The sequence below is a fragment of the Tetrao urogallus genome (genome assembly GCF_951394365.1).
Source record: "Tetrao urogallus genome assembly, chromosome: 11".
In the NCBI taxonomy this organism is placed as follows: domain Eukaryota; kingdom Metazoa; phylum Chordata; class Aves; order Galliformes; family Phasianidae; genus Tetrao; species Tetrao urogallus.
In genome coordinates, this window is record NC_136824.1 from 13094269 (window position 1) to 13108773 (window position 14505).

Sequence of the window (14505 nt, forward strand, 5' to 3'; positions counted from 1 at the left end):
ACTTGGGAACAATTACGAAATTTTAAACAGATGCCTCATTTGATGGTGGAAATGGCGAAAGAGGGTTCTGGTTTCTGGGTGGTGCTTTTTGGTCGGTTGGTTTGGCTTTTTTTGGTTTGTTGTGGTTGTTGTTTGTTGTACTTGAGAGGAATAAAAACTCTTTACCAAACACAGTGTAGGCTAGGAGTCTTCTGAATAACGGGTTGCACAGTTTGGGATTTACTTGGTCTGTATACATAATGCAGAGGTCCCTCCCAACCTCAACATCTCCGGTCTGTCACTGGGGCCTTGCTTCTGCTACATGAGAGAGCTATCACAGCACATCTTCCATGGGGGCTATTGTGAGGAAACTTTCCTTCAGTTCTGGGTAATCCTGGGCTGGAGATCATCTTACTTTTCGTGAAGTCCTGAGATAAGTACCATATTTACAGCATTAGTCTTTATTTTTTGACAGTGATGGTTTAGAAGAAGCGCTTTTCACAAAGTATTGTCCAAGATTCCTACTTGGGCCATAATGTGGCAGGTGAGGAGAACACGAAGCAATGGTGTGCGCATGCAACGCTGAGCTGCTGCAGCCTGGGAAGCTGCAGTGCTGAGCAGTTGCTGCCATTGTGGGGCCTGCAGCTGTGCTGCCTGCAGAGCCTGGCTGCAGCTTTGGGAGCATATGGGGTGGAGGAGGAAAGAAAACAAAACTTGGGAACTGTGGGGCTGAAAGGAGGAAACTTTAGTAGGTGACAGCTCAGGCTGGTTTTGGTGTAAATGTTAATCCAGTCAGTGGTTTTTATCTTGCATCATCTGATGATTGAAATGCTAGCACAGTTTGAATGTAGGCAGACATGATTGTTATCCTGCCAACCAGCAGCCGTATGTTTTACTTCTGTGTATGAGGACTGGACTGCGTAATGACCTAGAACGAAGAAATGAACATCAAATAGTTTGTGTGACCTTAAAGCACTCGCATTCTGAGTGTATGAAAAGCAAAATACAGAGATTTAGCTGTGGATGTTAGTGCAAGTGGAAAGCCATATGCAACATTCAGTGTTAAAGCTCCAGTGAGTCCATTTTTACTGCTTGGTTTATGTTTCCTTCACAAAAGATTTCTTTGGGTTTCAACCCAGTGTTTGGGGATTGTTGGACTAAAAGTTAAGCGTGGTACCACCCATGAAAAAACATAATCTCATAAATCACCAGTGTTCACTTCAGTGTCACAGAAGTTGAAAAGGAAAAAGGAAACAAAATATGTTTGAATAACATGGAGAAGCTTTTAAAATGTGGTGAAGTTTTATATTCTGTGTTAATTTAATCTGTTATCTCTTTTGCCTTAGTGATTTTTTGGGGGATATTTCTTACATTTTTTTATGAATGTAATGTTACTGGATTTCTAAGTGCGTACTAAAACCTGATGTCACACGGTAAATTGAGCAGTTTTTCTCAGTTATCTTTATAATGTATAATAGATGCTATTTGGAAAATTAAACAATGTATTATGATTTTTGGTAACAATTCAACTGTGGATTATTCTTTCAGACCCTTTAAAGAAGTGATTCTGTTGTTTGGAGGCTTACAGCCAAACTCTCTCTTCCTTTCTGAATTATGCTATGTGATATTTTCTGAACTCAAAGGCCTTCACTGAAAACCCAGTAAATGCCTACATAGCATATTGTATGCATTTAAGAATTTGTTAGCATGATGTATTAACAGCTTAATTGCTACAGAGCTTAATTTTTTTCTCCTCTGTATATTTTGCAGACTAGCCTGCTCCGGTCAGATATGGGACTTGGAAGTCCAGGTCAGCTGTCATCCTCGGGGAAGCCTGGGACAACCTACTACCCATTCTCTGGCACAAATCAGCGCCGAAGACCACTTCATGACTCGCCAGCTCTTGGTGAGTAACACCAACTTTCATTTGTGACACATCTCTGCAGACTTGATTTTTTTTGGCAGCTCATCCTGTGTACTGGAGATGGCTGTATACTGAGGACTTGAAATTACAACAGAACGCTGTAAGAGAGAGCAGAATTATTAAAATTTTCTTTGAGGTGCTAGTTTGAATTCAACACTGATCGGTGTTGCTTATAAAACAAACAAGAAACTACAATACAACCCTTAATTGCAAAAGCAATAATGACAGATGGATAGGAGTTGATGACCAGCTGAGTGCCCTTAACCCATGCCATCATTAACTCCTGGAAATGCCTGACCTTGAGGTCATTACCATTATTTAGTAGGAGAAAGACACAAAAGTGAAACAATTATCCTTTTATATGCTAAAAGTAACTTTATTCAGGGAAATACATAGTTCATTGTAATTGGTTCAACATGCCTTTAAAGTTGCTAGCAATTGGAGACTAGTAGTTTATCCTGAAGTTAAGCTACTTTGCAGAACAGGCAGGAAAGAACCTACTTAGAAATAGTTATAATACTTTAAGAGCATTTACACTGTAGAGATGCTTGCTGATAAATAGAACTTTTCCTCAGTCATAGTCACTGGTAATATTTCATAGCTCTAAGGACTTTCTGCTGCATTAGAGAACCAAGAATGAGCCAGCTGTTCTATCATTTCTACTACAGGAGTATCCGAAATAGCTGAGTATGCAAGTTAAAACAAAAGAAGAAACCCAAAAAACCCACCCCTGTAACCTGATATTCTAGTTTAAAAGCTACCATATTTTCCATGTTAGCATTTTATGTCATTGATTGCTCTAGTTCTGTGTATTTTTTGAATGCTGCTTCTTCTTTGTAGCACAGAAACTCATTCTTTCTTTCTGAAACAGTTATATTGTATCTTTCTGAAACAATATAACTTAAAACATACTTTACCCAAAATGGCATTTCATCAAATCTTGAAATAACTTTAGTATTATCTAAAAACTGCGAACTGCAAGCATTGAAATAGTCCTAAACATGCTTCGTGTTGGCTTTTTTTTAAGCCTTTAGTTATAAAAATGTGACTTTGGAACTTTGCCTATACCTACATATTGTGCTTTTTCATACAGCTTATTTAACCTGTTGTCAGGACAGCCATCATTTAGTCTGGGGTTGCCTTTCTTTACAAATATTTTTGGAAGTATTCATGCTCCTTAGTACATGCAGACCATATGCAGGCACTCTTCAGATCTGTTATGATAGAACAATCTAAGGAAATTTCAGTGAAATATTTAGTTTGCTGGTTTCTTTTCTTAGAAAAGACTTGTGTTATTGTCACACTGTTTACCCCCATCAGTTCAGTGAAAAGTTAATAAAACAGTAACCTGCTGTGGCCGTGGGTAGCAGGGCGCCTGCTGCAGCATGACTTTGGGTGCTGGACAGAGGCAGTAACATCTGCAGAAAGTTGAGGGGGGTGTATGAAACGATAACAGGGAGAATCCTAGCCCAGATTGTCACATTTCTATTATATACTTGAATATGTAGCTTAATTAGATTATTGTTCAAACTGTACAGAATTTAAGCTCCAGATATCATTGAATTAAACATAATGAAGGCAAGTGTAATGTTTTCAGGGTAGTACTCCTATTTATATTTCTTGTTGAATGGGGAACTCAAGGGCTATAAATCTTTTCAAACTGTAGCAGCATAATATTCCTCTGTCTGTTATGGCTAAATCTGCCCAACTGGAACCTGGGACATGAGAAGATGGATGTTACAAATCTATGAAAGTGCATTTTCAAAATCCCAGGAAAAAAATAGATCTTGAATCTTTTCTGGTGGGCTTGAGAGTGTACATGTGAAATAGCTGTTTTAGGTTTGTTGGTTTTTGTTTTTTTTTTTAATGGATTAGTTAAAGGGTATGAAACTACTGTCTGAGAATATAAAGCAGATTTGAATTACAGCTTATCCAGGGTTTTCAACAAACTCTCTTTAAATTTGCTCCTTTAACTTAATTGATATCAACCAGTGTTCCCTTTTGGGTCATAGTCTGTGTGCAGTTTAAACACCTTGCAAAAAAGCACTTCCCTTTCAGACACCTCATATGGCATGATCAGAGTAAATATATCCATCAAGTATGTTTACCTGCAGTTTTGTGCATTTATTACACCTGGGAATGAGTAATTTTTTATCTTGTCGTATCTTATGCTAAAATTGTAGTAATACTCTTCTGAATGAAAACAAAAATAGAAATCCTATGTTTTAATTGAAGACTCAGTGGGTCAGCTGTAGAAATTGTAACATTCATTTTCAGAACATCTGTTAACTTGTAATTTGCATGTATACGATTCAGATTAGTGTTATTAGCAGGTGACTAGACTGGTTCAGACTGTAGAGTTAGGTAGTGAAATCACTGGCTACTTTCGTTTTATGAATATTCTTATTGATAGCAGGAAGCAGGTATATTTCCAACTTCTGTTAGATGAAAATTTGAGTTATATTTGTTGCTTAAGAAAAACAATTACATCATTAGATTTGGTATTATTTACAACCTCAGTATATTCTTAATGCTATAGAAATTTATATCAGTTTTCTACATTTATGTCTTTATTAAGAAATGTGAAAAGGGAAAGAATATGTGTTGATGATCAGTCCACTTCTCTTATTACACATCTCACAATGTTAGTTTATTTTTCTCAAGAGTGCAGAGGCATCAATACCACGCAGCATTGGTGTTCTCAGGGGTAGCTGCTTTCCTTGTGGAAAGAATGGCAATTGTTTATCAAGTGTTAAATCAGAAAAGAACGTGTGTATGTTACATATTTAAGTACCTCTTGTATTGATGACAAATTTCATTTGTACAAAATAATTTTTAAAAAGCACCTGAATTAAAATAGTAAGAATTGCACTGTAACTTTGGCTAGTTATTCTTCTCCATCTATAGTGTAGAGATTGAAATGTGTTGTTTCTCTGTACAGATCCCCTACAGACAAAGAAAGTAAGAAAGGTGCCCCCTGGTTTGCCTTCTTCTGTAAGTACCAATTCTTTTACTTAGATTAAGTAAAGCGGGCTGAAGCTGGGCTCTGTTTAGCTGAGATGCAAATTACTTAAGTTGTCGTTAGGAATGCTATCCACTGGACATGAACAGCTCTGCTAGGCGACTGGGAGTGCTTTTTGAGGACTAAATACACATTTGATGTGTAATTTTTAGATTTCATAGCAGTGATTTGTAGCTTGCTCATATGCTCCTACCCACTTGTCCCTGTCATCTGAATTCCTCTCTTGGGAGGAGAGCTGGGCCAGGAGCTGTCAAAGAAGATCTCCTGTACAGGTCTTTTGATGTTTAATTAGTCATTATGTTGCTGAACAGGAGGACAGACAGAGATTAATAGCTGAGAATCTTAGAAATTTACATTTGTAATAATCCCAGTGGAGCTGAAGACATTAAGATTCGGAGGACATGTACAGCTCAGCTTGCCTCAGTAGGACTGAGGTTATTAATATGCATAAATCACCGAGTCAGATGTTCATTGTGAAGCCCTGGTGGATTTTAAAGCCTTCATTAAGCCTTTCCTAACTTCAGCCTAGCATCAGGAAAGCTTTCAAGCAACTAGTTTGTTGATCCCTCTTTGCTTGAAAATTTATCCTTCGAGAATAAAGGGCTTTGATGAAAAAGGTTGGAAGGGTTTTGGTGGAAAAATCATTAATGGCTGTGATAATCTAATGCTATAGGGGTGTTCTGCGGTATTAAATATGCTTTATTCTTAAAAGGAAGAAAATTTGTTTATAAATGAATCTGCATTTAAAGATCCACGTGAAGTGAAAAATCCCCAGTGAAGTGAAGGGCAGAATTATTTTTCTTCCTGCTCAGAACAAACAGGAGGGGAGGGGGAAGCGGCGCTGCCTTGCGGGGTACATCTCTTTGTTGTGTAAATGCGTGTTGGGCTTTTATTTGGCAGTACTTAACACATGGGCGCAGGTGCACTCGGATGAGTCATAACTCAAAGCCGGATAGGCTGAATAGCACATACTGCACAGGCAACAGTAATAGAGCGGGAGCAAAATGAGGCCGATCTTTTTATTTTGCATGAAGTCTGGAGTATGGATGGAGTCTTCCAGTCCTCGCATCTCCCCGGTCCTCTCCTCCCTCTCTTCTCCTTCTCCCTCCCCCAGCTCACGGTGATGTGTGCCGAATCCTGGATCCGAAATCCTATTTTAACCGTACTTGCAGATGGAGCTGCGATAGCGGGGATAGCCTGGGGCAGCTGTGCTCTGAACCTGCAGCCTACCTGGAAGCCAGGATTGCAGCTGCAGGCACTCTTGAAAGCTTTTGCTTGCATAAGCACTTGGGCCCCACTAGAGGCTGAATAGCTGCTTGATAAACAAAATGAACACAATGCCTCAAATCATTATTCCCGAGGCCAGGAATATTCTTTTTCTTCCTTTTTTTTTTTTTTCTTTCTTTTTTTCTTCTCTTTTTCCCCTCCCCCAACCCCAGCCCTTCAGCAGCAGCTAAAAATAGTTTGGCAATTTACATTTTAACAGTTTTGTGTTATGTAGGGTGGCTTTACAGTCTAGCAGATGATTTCTGCTAGATTAACAAAAATATATTTGAGATTTCAGAGAAGCTAAAACACATAGCAGTGCAGTTTCCTTGTAATTTATTACTGTAATTCACAAAAAGTAATAAAACTTGCATGTTTAATATTTAGTAGCATTAGCCAGGTAAAGAGATCGCTTTAGCAAATGAAGAATTTATCTCATTTCTCTTACTAGGCGTTAAATTTAAGCAGCAGTATTTTTCAGATGTTTTTATTTTTCTTCTTAATGAAGACAACCAAATGCTGATTAGATTTTATTTATATTAACACGATAGCAATCTGAGCAGTGAAGTGCAGTTACTGTGAATAATCAAAGATAGCTGTGCTGCATTTTTCAGACACCGGTCCTCAACATTTCAGTGCTGAGTACTGCGCTGCAATGAGATGATGGATTACCAAAAAAAGTGCGATGAGATATTTCATTTAGCAGATGACACAAAACTAAATTTAACTGATGATCGTAGGAAATCTAAATTGAGTTACTAATTCTGTGATTATTGTCTGTTCTTATTTTAGCCATGCCTTTGTAAGAAGCCAGTGTATTGTGGCAGAGATGAAGTTGTTTCAGCTAGTAGGTAGTGCTGATTATGGCATGGAAAGTCACAGGAAAGATAGTTCATATTTAATGTTTAAAAAATGTAAGGATCTGAATTTTTAAAAAATTTCATTTTCTTAGAGATATTTTTCTCCAGTGTTTTTGTGTTGGTATGGGGCTACCATGTCAATGGATATTCTAGTAATTTAATTTCTTAGATAATGCTTAGGTAATTGTCCAATAACAAGATTTTAAGAAATAACGATTTCTATAAATCTACTTTGTTTCTATTTCTTCGAGATACAAGTGGTATTTTATGAAATTATTTGCTTTGAGTCTTGCCTTTCTTCATGTGTTCCATTTGGGGCCTAAAGTAAAAACAGTTGCACAAAAGTGGTAATAAATTGTTAAGTTACTTCTGAGGATGCAGCTTGGACCCTGAACTGTGACTGTGAAAACTAAGTAACCATGCAAATGTATTTTTTAATTTTCCTATCTGAAGTTAGCTAAGTGGTGATGAAGTCATTGCCCCCAAAACATTTTCTGTGTTGACATGCAAATGCCTACATTAAACTATTAACTAGGATCCGATATTTTTCTGCCCTTTATATTACAGGAAGAGATTTTTTTAAATGTTCAGTGACAGGTTGTCCTCTGAAATTCCAAATTTTGAGAGTTTTTGTTGTTGTAGGAGTTACTGTAACTAAGTCGATAAATTTTAATAGCATCACGTGGCTTGAGCCAACTGTAACTCATCGGTGGTCACTTTGAAGGAGCACAGAGCCAGCCAGTGTTTTCAAAGAACTTCTCAGTATGTAGAGAGAACATTACGGCTTGTTTGGAAAGGCACCAGGGGATGGTAATTTAATTGTGGATGTGCTATGAGCAAAAGCACAGTATTATTTAGCCATATCATAGGATCACAGAATGGGTTGGAATGGGCCTTAAAGACCATCCCATGCTATGGACATGTACTTCACCCACCAGATCCGCTGCCTGGCCTTGAGCACATTCAGGCATGGGGCACCCACAGCTCCTCTGGGCAGCCTGCGCTAACGCCTCACTGCCTCAGTAGTGAATAATTTCTTCCTTGTATCTAAACCTACCCTCTTCCATATTCCGATAGATCTTTCTAAATTTAAGCTCATGATGTTTTTCAGTAAAATCAGTATGATATAAAGTTGATTGTAGAGGTTCCTTATATCAGCCACACTGTCCATGTGTACTAATACACTGCAAGAATTCTTTATCAAGTATAGTGAGAGGAAACTTGGTTTGCATGCATAGAATTACTTCCCACACACTTCAGTCTTTTTTTTTTTTTTTTTAGCATGCTCGAGTGAGCTTGGGAAGCGTATTTTAAGAGCTGTGTTATGGAGATACTAATGGTGGCTGAAGATGCTAGAAGAAAAATAGGTTTTACTTCCTTCTGTGCTCGTTTTACTTCTGTTCCTCCCCAGAGCTAAAAGGAGGGTTTTTGAAACAGGTGGAAATGATTCACTGCTCTGTTTAACTGAAACCCAATTTTTGAGATCTTAAATGTTAGAATTGTATTAAAAGTAATACAGAAAAAAAATACAGCACATAGCAAGTGGACTTTCTTCAGAGAATTATCTTCACTACTAACAAGCTGAGTGTGCACTGAGGTAGCCTGTTGTAAAGCAGCCTCCTTAGAGTAGTTTCTACCAAGTCTTCGGATCTTTTCTGAAAAGTGCAACTGAATAAAACTCACAGAGCAGCCTGTGTAGATACACTGCTGAAGTGACGGTGCTCTGTTTTAATTGACTCGTTCCCACGGAATGCTGTGGTGCCAAAATGTAAGAAGTAGCATTTAGAGTTGGTTTGGAGTGTTGTGAATTGCCTTGTGCAGTCGAGTGACGCATTCAGCTGTCATTCTTGTCTTCAGTACTTAATGCACACAAAGACGTCAGTAAGCCTGACCCCTGCCTCTGATGCTGCTGGTGTTGTATAAGGCATTTTTCAGTAACAAAAGTGAGCAAACGAACCCCTATGGATAACCCAATGCAGAGCGTGTGGCTTCTTCATGGTTCAGTCTTTCTTCTGCTTTATGCTTATTCTTTTACCATCTGAGTCAAAGGATAATGTTTTTAGGAGAGGGACTTGAAATTGATCGGATCACAGATTATTGCATCCCATCCGTTCTTTGCTATGCACATAAAGTCAGAGGCAATTAGCTGTCATTAAACAAGCTTTTGCAAGGTCCTGCTGTGAGAGTTCAGATGGTTTGTGCTGATACTTATGTAACCCTCTCTTAGCAGCATTTTTTGGCTGCAGTCAGATCCTGTTTCCAGGACTGTGGTAGATTATCTAAGGTTGCTTTATTGAGAAACCTCCTGTGAAAATTCTTTGCATGTATATGTAAGTGTGCAGATATTCTTCTGTTGTGTTTGGATTTATTTGTAGATTTTTTTACATTTTCACAACACATAAAAATTAGCATATTAGATGCTTGTAAATTTAGAGCACGTATCCTCGTGGAAGAATCGAACCCGTGCAGTGTTGTAAAGCTGCTTTCTGAGAAAGTAATGCCTGAATTGCAGCTTGTGTCGTTACATGGAGGAGCTGCATGGAATTGCTACAACTCCTGCTTGACCTGAAGATGTTTTAATTACCATAAATTAGTGTGGTATTTTATCTCAACAGATAAGGACTAAAAAGGATCGTTTAAGACCGATCCTTCCCACTTTGGCACCTCCTTGTTGGGGGGTGAGGATGCATAAAGAAGGCAAGTTGCAGTGTTTGGGAGATGTGTTTGTGGGATTTAGTGGTGCGAAAATCCAGGGCTGCTGGTGATGGTTTGCACTCTGCCTTTCCATAGGACCGCACAAAGGCAGTGACATCATTAGGGTTTGATAGAGCAACTCCATTTGCAAAAAAAACCCTATATTTCAGCAAGCTGAAATAGAAAAGAAAGGGAGACGAGTGCGGGAAAATAGAGGCTGGGGCCAACTTGCGGCCCACATTTTGACGGGCCGCCTTCTGAGCCCGCTGCGGCTCGGCGTTCCCGGCCGCCCGCTCTGCGGCGGGGCGCGGTTCCAAAGCCGGCCGGCAGGGGGCGCCGTCCGTCGCGCCTCCGCCTCCAGAGCGCGGCGCGGCCGGCAGCAGGGCGGGGGGGCGCTGCGGGCCGGCCGTGAGCTGCGGCTGTGAGGCGCCGCTGTGAGCTGCGGGGCGGCCCGGACGCGGGTCCGTGCGCGAGCGGCTTCCCAGCGAAGCGATGAGTTCGAACAGAGTTAAGGTATTACCCGCCGTGTGTTCCGAACAAGTTTTTAAACCTCTTCAAATACACTGTCCGCGTTTGGTTCTGAGGAATGTGATATATAGCTCCTTTTCCTCATTCTTTCCACTTTGGTAAAGTATTTGTATTAAAAAATCCTGAAATTCGATACTGTGTGGAGAAATCCTCAGAGGAGCTTTGTAACTGTGACTTTCATTTAAAACCAAACGTTTACTTTAGTTTTTTTACCTTACCCCTGTAGGTAACTGGAATGTATTTTGCTAAAAGCAACAAAGAAACTCGCAAAAATAAACTTGTACCTTTGCTATGGGCTAGTAATGGATGAGGTGTAATATCAATTAAGTTAGTATTTGTTACATGTTTTCTGTCTCTTCCAAATGAGAAGTTGCTGGAGGTGAATTTAGATGTATGTATGTGTGTACCTTTCTGCTGCCACTGCCTCCTTGCAGTGCAGCGTCACTTGGGCTCTCCTCTGCATCAGTTTCCAGTTTTTTGGAGCTGATAAGAACTTTATCACTTCTGAAACTTCTGCTCCATCTTCAAACATGGTTGAAACTGATAACAACTTCCAGCCTTGTGCAGGGTGAGGATGAGGGGAGCCTCATAGAGCAGCTGTGTGAGCCCCGTTTCCAAAGGTAGCAAGTGAACCCAGCCCCAGAGAAACCAGCCAGAAATGAAGAACAGGATGGGTTGTCCCATGAGTAGCAGGTTTGGGCTTATATCCAGTTGCCATTTTTCAGAAAGATTGAAGCCAGCTCTCACCAAGGGAACGTATGACTTACACCTTACAGTTGGATATAAATAATTATGAATGTTTTTGCTGCTTGCTGTGTTTGAACACACCCATTTAAAATAATAAAATTGTGAGTAAAAGGCCTTTTAAAAGTATAACGACGCTTCAGACTTGTTATGGAATGTGTTTGACCAGAGGGTGGCTCTTGTCCATTGAGACACTTAGAAATTTGTCTTTTCTGTGGTAGGATGAACAATTTTCAGCAACCTAGAGGAATTATGGCTGTTTTGTTATTTTTTTTTAATGAATTTGGATGGTGGGTTACATATGCTTATTGTGTGTTTGCTTTGTGGCTCTGGACAGAAATGTAGTGCATGCCATAGGCTGGTTTTAGCAAGAACGTACAATTCATTCACAACTGAACTTACTGTCAAAATGTTCTTTAAAAGCATTCTTATACAGGTAGTTTGGTTTATTGTTAGGTCAGCATTTCAGTTTGCAGTAGATTCCGTTATCTCTTTATATACTTTAAGTAAGGGCAGCTTGTTGTTTTTGACAAACAGTACAGGGTCGTGAGTGGAAACAATTCAGGCTACAAAGTGCATGTCAGTTCAGTGCTCCTCTGCTGACGGCATGTCTGTCTGAAATCAAGTTTAAAAAATTGGCTCTGTCTCCAGCTGACTTGTTTTGTCAGGCTGAGTCATAAGATTAACCCCTGACTTGTCACCAAGGAAAATTGGGTAAACAACTGCCTTGAGTACAGTATCACTGATCCAGCTCTGATTCATTGCACTGCAACATGATTCTCTTAAGAAAACAAATTTCAGAGCAGCTGTCGCTTAGCTTAAACGGGGATTAAAAAAATTGCAGCCACAAAACATTAACTTACAAATGCAGAGTTATTGGTAACAATGTCGCTGCTTTGTGTTCGCCTTTTCAAATTATTCCATTTTCAGTCTATTTTTCATCTATTGTTGTGTAAGTAAACATCTGTGGGTTAAAGTTTGATATGCTTGATGGAATTATGATTTGATCCCGTTAAGTGAATCAGCATAACAAAAGTACCGTGAGAAATAATAGTGTGGTAGATGTAGAGCAAGTACAGCGATGAATTTCAAGTACTGTGCATTCAGATTTTATTCGCGTCGACGTAGCCAAGGGTAGGACAAGTACTTCCCTTTTTGGTAAAATGAAATTATCACGTTTGATTTGTGGGGGAATAATTCCAGGATCCAATCTGTTTCTTGGATCGCTGTGGAGGTACCACTCACTGAACTAATTTGTCTGCAAGCTGACAGTATTTGATGTGGCAGTAGCCAACTTTACTGGTTCTGCTGTTGTTTTTGTCTTACCCATGTGCTGATGAGCAGTGCCAGTGATGTCCTTGTACAGATAAATGTTAATTGTGTTAGTAAATGTTACCAGTTAATGTTACCTGGGCGTTTTTCATCACAATTGCTCTATATAGGTACAGGATAATGTGAAGAGCACATGTCCACACCCCAGTGCTATGCTGGAAAGTTAGCTTTCCCACTGTAGGTTGTAACATCTACCCAGTTATTTTTAGTACAAGTGCATCATGTTTAGCATTGAAGAGGGGATTTCATCTTAAATACAACTGCTCTGAAAATGGAGCGTGTATATGTGGAGGTATGGGAGCAATTTCAGAGAGGTTGAGGACAGCCTTTACTTCAAAGAACTGAATCTAAAAGTAAAGTTTGTGTGCTTGATTTATTTTAGAGGGAGAGGGAGAAGAGAGAGGAAAAAAAAAAAAAGGCTTTCTTTTCCAACCCCTGAATGCTGAAAGCACATTTTACATGAGTCTAAATGATTGAAGTCCGGTGTGCTGTGAGAAGTAGCACGCACAAAGATCTAAAGATCTTTTAGCATATCTCATCTCTAGAGTCCCGAACGGTAGTGAGATTTAAGGAATGGCATTGTGAGTCGCAAATCAAAGCTTCTTACAGCTTCTCTGGGGGCCAGAATGAGTCCTTGTGGTCCCTGGGGGAAGAAGGAAGCTGCGAGTCGCTCTGCGGGGCTGGCGCTTAATAGTCTGAAGTAGCGCGATGTTCCTTTTTGCAGCTGCTGCTGCGCCTTTGTGCAGGGGAGCTGTGGGGCACTGGCCTGGCTGCAGGGCGAGGCGGCTGTGGGCGTAGAGTTGGAGTTGGGGGAAAATGTGAGAGTGCTTCAGCAGATGTGAGCTGCAGGATGTGTGTGCCGAGCACAGCCGTCTCACAACTGCTTGGTAGAGTTCACTGAAGAGGGATTGCAGCTTGAGGTGTAGTTATTTTTTGTACTGTGCGTTCACAGGTGCTACATGGTTACGTGCCGAGATAAGGGGTGCATAACAGACCTCAGGCTTTTGACTATCGTAGTATTCCTCTGCAGTCCGTCTGTCCCCACGCAGATCTCCGTAGCTCAGAGCTGTGACACGCACATGGTGCTGGGCTGACCGAGGCGGGTTGTGCAGCCTCGGTCCCTCCTGCAGTGCTGTGCTGAGCTCTGCCGTTTCCCCTGCCCCGAAGCGTTTTCCTGCTTTTGTCGGGAGGTGAGGAGGCGATGCTGTGCCTTCGCCCGCTTCTGCCTGGTCCCAGTCTGTTAATTAGTACCGCTGCTGAGTGAAGAAAGCAAAACCAGAGCGAACTGGCACGGATCCTGTGTGAATACTGAGGGACGTGGGGGCTGGAAGCTGCAGCCCGTCTGAAGCATTGTGTAACTCACAGTTCTGTGACACGTGCCAAATTTTTTTGTTGGATTTTTTTTTTCCCCTTCTCTTTCTTACGTGGACATGCAAATTTTATTTTTCCATACAGGAATGTGTTACGCAATGTAAAGAGAGCGCGAGGTCACGTTTTCAGCCCGCCGTCGCGCTGTGTAAGGTAAAGCGCGGAGGAGCGCGCAAAGCAGACGCGGCTGCAGCCCGCCGGGCCGGACCTCGTGCTCCCCTTTGTGCTCGGCCCTTTGTTTCAGGCCGCCGGGGCCCGGCGCCGCGTGCCGAACTTGGAGGCAACTTGTGGCGGCCGACGCAGCCGCGCCGCTTCCTTCGGAGCGGAAAGCGGCACCCGCGCTCGCCCGGGCCGCGTCCGCGCGTCCGTCCCGCTGCGTGCCCGCGGCTGACGTGGCCGCGCGCCCCGGGCTCTCCACGCGCCCAACTCCCCCCCCCCTCCCCCTCTCCCCCCCGCCTCCCGGCCGCCTTCCTTCGGGCCGGCCCGCCGAGCCCCGCGCCGGCCGCCCCCGCCCCGCGATGGTTCCGCCCCGCTTTGCGTAGCGCCCTCTGAGCGGCGCGGGGCGCGCGGCGGCGCGGAGACGCGCGCGGGCGGCGCGGCGGGCGGATGTGGCGGCGGGAGGCGGCGCAGTGGGGCTGCAGCCCGGCGCCTCGCCATGTACTGCGCCTACCCCGTGCCGGGCGTGGGCAGCAGCTCCCTCATGTACTACTATAACGGCAAGACGGTAAGGGGCCGCCTTTGTTCCCCGCGGCGGGGCAGCGCGAGCCTTCGGCGAGCCTCGCGCCGCC

General features: G+C 42.1%; 1 protein-coding gene across 7 annotated transcripts in view; it reads left to right on the plus strand.

Annotated features, from left to right (window-relative positions):
• The window catches only part of TCF12 (transcription factor 12), a gene marked incomplete at both ends in the record, with an annotated part of 148075 nt that overhangs the window by 97764 nt on the left and 35806 nt on the right, over positions 1-14505 (plus strand). For 5 of the 7 annotated variants that reach the window (XM_079541151.1, XM_079541152.1, XM_079541154.1 and 2 more), the window contains 2 exons: positions 1750-1885; positions 4845-4897. In XM_079541151.1, the coding sequence (XP_079397277.1) occupies positions 1750-1885; positions 4845-4897 (189 nt within the window). Of the gene's footprint in view, positions 1-1749; positions 1886-4844; positions 4898-14372; positions 14442-14505 lie in introns of those variants that run through there. The other 2 variants (XM_079541156.1, XM_079541157.1) reach the window with 1 other exon arrangement.